Source organism: Apium graveolens, chromosome 7, assembly GCF_009905375.1.
Source record: "Apium graveolens cultivar Ventura chromosome 7, ASM990537v1, whole genome shotgun sequence".
Taxonomy (NCBI): Eukaryota; Viridiplantae; Streptophyta; class Magnoliopsida; order Apiales; family Apiaceae; genus Apium; species Apium graveolens.
The window spans coordinates 45,741,392-45,749,521 of record NC_133653.1 but is presented as its reverse complement, the minus strand read 5'-3'; the positions used below and the strand labels follow the sequence as shown (position 1 = coordinate 45,749,521).

At 40.5% G+C, this 8,130-nt stretch overlaps 1 protein-coding gene across 1 annotated transcript; it reads left to right on the top strand.

The window, feature by feature from the left end:
• The first annotated feature begins 2,768 nt into the window (after nucleotides 1-2,768).
• On the top strand, nucleotides 2,769-3,173 carry LOC141673564 (uncharacterized). Its single transcript, XM_074480316.1, has one exon. It carries the CDS (start codon nucleotides 2,769-2,771, stop codon nucleotides 3,171-3,173), a length of 405 nt encoding a protein of 134 aa, XP_074336417.1.
• The last annotated feature ends 4,957 nt before the right edge of the window (nucleotides 3,174-8,130 follow it).

Sequence of the window (8,130 nt, the reverse complement as noted above, 5' to 3'; positions counted from 1 at the left end):
GGTCTAGACATCGAGATAAAAGATGAATTAACAAGGTTACTTCGAGAATTTTCGGATATTTTCGCATGGTCGCCTTCCGACATGCCAGGAATACCCATCGACGTAGCAAGACACTCCCTACATGTCGACCACCAGAAAAACCCAGTCAAGCAAAAGAGGTGCATGTTCTCAGAAGAAAAATGACGAGCAATAGAGGAGGAGCTTGATCGGCTCTTAATGGCGCATTTCATCGAGACAGTGAAGTTTCCAACATGGATTGCTAATGTTGTCCTGGTGAAGAAAAGTAATGGCAAATGGTGAACGTGTGTTGATTATTCAGACCTTAACAGAGCATGTCCGAAGGATTATTACCCTTTGCTGAATATAGATCAACTTATCGACGCCACGGCCGGCCACGAATTGCTGTCTTACATGGACGCGTTCTCAGGATATAACCAAATCAGGATGGATGATCAAGATTGGGAGCAAACAGCGTTTATCACACATCGAGGAGTCTTTGCATATTGAAACATGCCTTTTGGGTTAATCAATGTTGGTGCAACATTTCAGTGCATGATGGATGAAATATTTAAAAAACAATTAGGTCGAAACCTTGAGGTATATGTCGATGATATAATAGCCAAATCAAAATCTTTAAATAATCATTACAGTGACCTTCAAGAGACTTTTGAGAACGTTAGACGCAATAACATGAGATTGAATCCGTTAAAGTGCTCTTTTGGCTTAACATCTGGGAAATTCCTAGGTTTTCTTGTTTCCCAACGAGGGATCGAAGCCGACCCCTCACAGATCAGAGCAATATCTGAAATGAAAGATCCGTCGACCATCAAAGAGGTTCAACGTCTTACTGGTTGCATAGCGGCTCTTCGACGTTTCATACCACAAGCCTCCAAAAAATACAGTTCTTTCTTTAAGGTCATCAACGAAGCATCAAGAAACAAAAAGTTGATATGGGACGATCAATGTAAAGAAAACTTTGAAGCTATAAAAGCATTTTTGACAAGTCCCCCGGTCTTAGAAAGAGCATTGCCTCGTGAGACTTTGAAAGTATACATCTCGGCCTCCGATGGGTCAGTAGCTTCTGTGTTGGTTAAAGATGTCGAGGAACGGGAAGCTCCAGTCTATTACGTCAGTCACACCCTGAAAGACGCTGAAACTCGTTACCCCCATGTTGAAAAATTAGTTTATGCCCTCGTGGTAGCAAGAAGAAAACTCTGTCACTACTTCCAAGGCCATATGATAAAAATCATGACTGATCAACCCCTGAAACGTATCTTACACAAGTCCGACATGACAGGCCGTCTCGCCGCTTGGACGGTCGAACTAAGCCAATTCCACATTGAATATTCACCCCAGAATGCAGTAAAGTCTCAAGTCTTATCAGACTTTGTTATAGAATGCCAATTTGACAATCCTATAATTGAAGAAACATCGTTTCCATAAAAGGCTTGGGTTCTTTATATCGACGTCTCATCAACATCATCATCAGAGGGTGCAGGTGTCATTTTAATCAGTCTAGAAGGCTTCAAAATACAAAATGCCTTAAAATTCTCATTTCTAGTAACAAATAATATAGCTGAGTATGAGGCTTTGTTAGCAGGTTTGCGACTGGAAATTGAGCTGGAGGTAAAGATTTTAGAGATATTTGGGGATTCACAACTTGTAGCAAAACAGTTACAGGGTGAGTTTAAAGCACACGACGCTCGAATGTCGACATATTTGAAAATGGTCATGTCTTTGTTGGAGAAATTTCAGTCGTGGACAATCAAGAATATTTGCAGGGAGGACAACCAATGGGCCGACGCACTGTCTAAATTGGCCTCGTCCGTTGTGACAACATCTAAGGCAATTTACGTCGAGGAAAGAAAGGTCCCCTCCATCGACTTAGACTCTCCATTCCCCAACATGTTGAAAGTCAATGAGATATCTTCTATGGCGGATTGGCGTCAACCCTTTTTGGAATATATCTTGCAGAACAAGCTGCCACAAGATAAAAATGAAGCTAGATCCATATCATACAAGGCAAAAAATTATTGTGTGCTAGAAAACAAGTTATATCGTCGGGGACTTGTAGACCCGTTACTTCTATGCATAGGCCCAGAAGACTCTCGTCTATCGATGGTTGAAGTCCATATTGGTATCTGTGGAGATCATTTAGGGGGTAAGAACCTAGCCCTCAAAATAGTGAGGCAAGGTCTTTTTTGGCCTACAATGCAAAGTGATTGTGAAAATTTTGTGTGGAAGTGTAAGTCATGTCAACTATACGGGTCGGTGTCCCATCAACCATCAGTAGAAATGATCCCAGTAACCAACCCATGCCCTTTCTTTCAGTGGGGCATAGACATCGTGGGACCTTTCCCAAAGTCTAAGAATCGAGCCCAATATATCGTCGTGGCCATCGACTATGCAACAAAATGGGTCGAAGCCCGACCTTTAGCTAAGATTCGTGAGAAAGAGATTATCGAGTTTTTGATGATATACATTGTGTTCAGATTTGGGGTACCAAGAATCATTGTAACCGACAACGGAACTCAATTTGTAGGGGATAAGTTCACAGAAACACTCTCACAACTCAAAATAAAGCACATCAAATCTTCGGTTGCCTACCCCCAAGCCAACGGACAGGTTGAGGTGACCAACAGGATAATCCTACAGGGGATCAAAAAAGGGTCAATGAGTTACCAAGGCCATGGGTCGAAGAACTTCCTAATGTACTCTGGTCTTATAGAACGACCCACAGGAGCTTAACAGAAGTATCTCCCTTTAAGATGGCCTTTGGTTTAGAAGCTGTCTCACCAGTCGAAGTGTCTCTCAATTCCCCGAGGGTCGATTACTTTGACCCCGAAGCATCACAGGAAGGAATTCAACTTCACAATGTTCTTATGGAAGAAATCAGGGATGAAGCATCTAACAGAGTCCTCCAGCAACAAGCGCGTACAGCATCTTACTTCAACAAGAAGGTAAAGGTTAAGCAATTCTTGGTGGGAGATCTAGTCCTCCGAGAGTCAACAACATCTCAGCCCTCCATAACAGGAAAGCTCAAAGCCCCGTGGGAAGGACCTTATCAAGTAACAGAGGTTGTTGTACCAGGAACCTATCATTTGTCGACACTCGATGGTACTCCCAACAAGAATGCATGGAACGCAATTCACTTGAAGAAGTTTTATCAGTAATCAGTTTGTTTAAAATGTATGAATCAGAATTACCTTTAATTATACAAAAGCAGTTTTAGCGAAAAGGGGTTGATATGAGATCCCCGCTAAGACACCACTCTAGATTATCAATGCAATCTATTTTGTTCAAGATGTGGTGTAATTCGTAAGTATAAAAGCTCTTGTATAAAAACAAGTTTAATTATCTTAGGAAAGGAGATCTAAGTCCTACAAGTTCAAAGGATCAAATCCAGCAACGACGGTTGCTGCACAAGAAAAACCATCGTCTATCGAGACTATATAAAACAAAAAAAAAACAAACATACTTTTTAAGCAAAGTTAGAAGATCAAGATAAGGGAAAATCGATAAACAAATAAACCAATAAAAAAAGAGAAAAGAAAGACAAACAAGCGTAACAATACTATCATAAAATCAAACACGATTGCAAGAAAATAATGACCATTACGCAATTAAAGAACCCCTTTGTAGAACAAAATAACAAGTTTCAATATCATCAAAAGCCAACATCAACAGTTAGCCTTGAGGCTAATTAAGACTGAAATCAGAATTATGCATACAAAAATGTTATTCCCAGTGGACTAACAATGAGATTTACAGAAGGGGGGGGGGTTGAATGTAAATCTCAAAACTTTTTCAAGTTTTGAGCAATTTGTAAGACTAAGTGTTTGAGTGATCAAATATGTGTGAATTGCTTGGAGCTGATGCAGACAGATATATATTTAAATACAAATGAAATGAACACAAAGAACTTAAAAACTTTTATGATGGATTTGTTGTTCCACCAGAGATGTGTTATTTCAGAAAATCTGTGATTCAAAATTAAATCACAGCTGCTTCCTAGTACAAACTAGATGATTTTCTCTCTTGATATTTCTAAACAGCTCAGGGAAAATTCATATCTAATTACTAGCTACTACTTGGTTTATATAACACCAAGTTTACAAGTGAAGACAAAGATAAAGTACAATAAGACAATAGTTCTCCACTTGTTTCTGTTCCATTTTTATCCAGTGTAATATGGAATTATCTGTTGACTTCCATTTTGAACCAGACTAAAAACGGCTGCTTTTTCTGCTGTTCCTGAAATAGGCTACCACATCTCTGTCAATCCATGTGCCTCTGTCAGCTTTGTTAACTGTCACTATCAACTGCTATGAGACTGAGCATCCGTTGAAGCTTTCATCCGTTGATGGCTTTATCCGTTGATGCTCTAGCAGTGCATCCGTTGAAGCTTTCATCTGTTGATGGCTTTATCCGTTGATGCTCTAGCAGTTGAAGCTTTATCCGTTGAAGCACTTATCCGTTGAAGCGTTAGAGACATCCGTTGAAGCTTAGTTTCTTATCCGTTGAAGGTCTTCAATATCAGTTGACACTTCTTCACTTATACAAAATTACAAGGCATGAAATATTTACAATTAGCCCTCCTACTTGTACATCCATTAGTAGTCAACATGACTGATTATCTCCTAACAACATCTAAGAATTACAGCTTGAAACCAGAGAGTGAGATGTGCCACAATACCAAACTTATTGCTAAGTAAGGCTACTCCTTCAACGGATAGCCAAGATGGTCTTATCCGTTGAGGCTACAAATACTAGATTTCTACTTAAGTGTTTTGCTGAACTTATCATCAAACTAATACACATATTCCTAACAATCTCCCCCTATTTATGTCTACTAGAACTGTAGGCATAAATTTGGGTTTAGCTTGATGATAACAAAACACTTAACAAATATATAAACTGTAACTAAGCAGAAATTCAAAAGTGCTGCAAAAGTGTATATGCTGAGATGAAATTGAAGAAATACATTGTTTCCAAGGGTGCTCCTTTAGCTTGAGCAAATTACTTTCTTTTCCTTTGATCCCTGGTTTTCTTTCCTAGCCTCCTGTCATTCTCCTCCATTTGAAGTTGAAGTTGTCTGTAGAATTCAGCTTCATCTTCTTCATTGATATCTAACTTAGATTGCATATCCTTGAGAGTTTCATTACTGGCAATCTTTAGCTGATCTTCAATTCTGAAAAATATTCTGACTCCTTTGTTGTCTCTGAACTCCATCAACCAATGAGGTGATTTGTGAATTGTAATACCTCACTCTGGAATGAGTAAAGTTCTAGGCAAAGCATTGGGCTCCCTCCAAGTTTTCCTTATGTTGGCAATCTTGTTGAGAATCTCAGTCCTGGAAGTTCTGGTAAAGCCAGAATCCTTATGTATGGCTGAGTAGACTCTGATCAAGGTAGTGTAGCCTTCATTCAGAATTCTGTGAAGAGGCCATGTTCTTTCCCCAGCTCCTTTGTATTTGAACACTAGTCTTTCAGGTAGCTGTCTGTAGGCAGCTATTCCCCTTACATCCTCCAGCTCATCCAGATAGAGTTCAATGTCTGAAAATTCTTTTATGTCACAGATGTGAACATAATCATCTTTAGAGTTTTGAGGTTTGGACTTAGGCTTCTGTGTGAATTTGATTGAGGCTTTAGAGGGTGTTGATTTGATTCTTCTTTTCTGCTTCTTTGATGGTGGAGAAGAGGTTAGGAAGGTGGGCAATTTGATGGTGTCCCAATCAATTGGTTCCTCCTTGGGAATGATTGTTTCACCATGAATGTTCATGAAGGGGTCAGGTACAATGGGTTCAGGAATAGAGGGTAGTGGTTTGGATATTGATTGGGTTTCTTCAGTCTTATCTACCTTCTTTCTCTTTGCATTGACCTTCTTTCTTTTCCCTTTCTGCCATTCTTCCTTACTTCTTTCCTCCATCTCAGTACCAACCATGTTCCCCATAGCTTCATCTTCACCTTTGTCTTCAATTTCTTTCTGATCTTCAGCCTGACTTGACTCTAGCTGTTTTTCAAGCTTTGCTTGTGCTCTTTTGTCAGCCTTTAGCTGTTTGGCTTCTTCCTTCTTGGCTATTGAGAATTTGGGATGTCCTTGCATCACACATATGCTCTTTCCCTCTCTAAAAATAATAGCCATGTTTCTCCTTACAGCCTCATCCATGGTCTCTTTGAGATATGCAATACTTCTTCCTAAAAGCTTGTCCTCATCTGCTTTTGGAAGAGGAAAATCCACCTCTTTTAGAGGATTCTTTGTAGAGTCCTTATTGGATCTGTTGTTGGGCTTGAGAACCATAGGTTGCAGATCTTTGGAAGAAGTTTCTCCATCCTTATGTCTCCCTACTGGCTTGAGTTCCATAATAATTGATTCCACTTTTGTGCTATGCTTCACAGATTGTGATTGAGAAGTTGTAGAACCAAATATTAGTTGCATCTTTTCATCAATCTTCTTCCTTTGCTCTTTGACTTGCAATTCAGCTGCTGCTATCTGGATTAGATCAATTCCATCTAGCTTTCCTTTGACTTGAATTGGTGGAGAAGTTGTGATGACAGGAACTAGCACTTAAGAAATCTGAACTGTTGTAGATGGCTCTCCTTCCCCTTCCCCTTCATTCTCCCCCTTTTTGTTATCATCAAGGGTAGGGGTCAAGCCTTGTGCTTGTGCCAGCTGCATGAGGAGATTTGTTTGAGTTTGTTGATTCTGAAGAATGGTGACCATAGAGTCTTCAATTATTTGAACCCTATCTTCCAATCTGGCCAACCTCTTGTCAGCATCAGAGGCCTTCCTTAGTCTCCCCAACAAATCTTGCATAGTACCATAGGGTATAACTGAATCCAATTTCTCAGCATTGTAGGATTTCAGATCAGCAATGTCCAGCTTGAGCTCATCCACACTTAGATTGTGCTGGTAATGCTGCAACTGCAAGAGATGCAGAGATTCCAGATGAGCTTGAAGAATTGCCTTGGTGCCAGCATCCTGAGTCTCCTGAATGGCCTGCTGAATTGTCATGACTTGTTTGACCAAAGTGACACCAAACTCTCCTGGTGTTGATGGTTTTGCCCATGCCCATGCAGGAAGATTAGGAACAGAACTTGGGCCTGCTACTCCCCCTAAGTTCATGCTCTCATTCAAAGAATTAGAGTCATCATCATTAGAATTTACTCCAAATTCTTCAGATGGCTCACCAGCTTGAGAAGGCAGCCTGTTGACAGCAGCTTTGTCTCTGAGAAGAGATTCTGAAGTGTGTACAATGTGTAGTGTCTGTTCTGCCTCCACATTACCCTGTGCAGCCAATAGTTGATAGGCTGAAACAGGGTGAGTAAAAGTGTCAGCATCCAAGGAAATGTTATCAATGACAGCTTTTTAGTGTTGCTGAAATTGTCTTCCCTTATCTGCATCATCCACTTTCATTAACTCACTAGCAATGACTGGATCCACCCTTATAGCTTTTGTACCTGCCTTTCTCTCAATTTCTCTCTTTTCTTGCATCAGGGGCTCCCCCTGGCTCACACACACCCTCACACCCTCACCTTCACCTTCTAAGGTTGCACTCCTCTCACTTACTTTTGCCATGCTGGAAGAAATAGCATGCATTTGGTGACTCTCAACCTCTCCTTTTGCCTGGGAGCAACCCAGCCTCTCACTCAAAAAATCACTCCCTTCCCTCAAGCCTAAAAGTGATTGTACAGTTGCCATGTCCTCTACAGTTGGAGTTGTTTCTGTTAAGTGTGTAGAGGCCATCAACGGATAGGGAGTATCCGTTGAAGTGGAAACTGATGGTATCAATGGATAACTGCTGTTAAGCTTATCCGTTGAAGAACAACCACTTGTCAACGGATGAGAGATATCCGTTGAAGAAGGAAATGATGTAGAGATAGAAAGTGATATAATTGTTAAATCTGTGTGGATTGATTTTAAGTGAGGTGACACAGATTCTGCAACTACATCTGAAAGAATTGGCTGATGATCCAACAAATCATCTAAAAGATGATGATCACCAGGTTTTGAGTGGGGCTCCTCCCTGAGTTTTAAGGAGGGAGAATCAGGAATTGATGTGAATATCATATCCACATCCAGAGAGGGTGTAGGAGAGTTTGAGGAATGGTGTGTGTCTATATTGAGAGA

Bases quoted from the DNA above. Each gene is read 5' to 3' on its own strand.
- LOC141673564 (XM_074480316.1), top strand. From the start codon at position 2,769: ATGGCCTTTGGTTTAGAAGCTGTCTCACCAGTCGAAGTGTCTCTCAAT.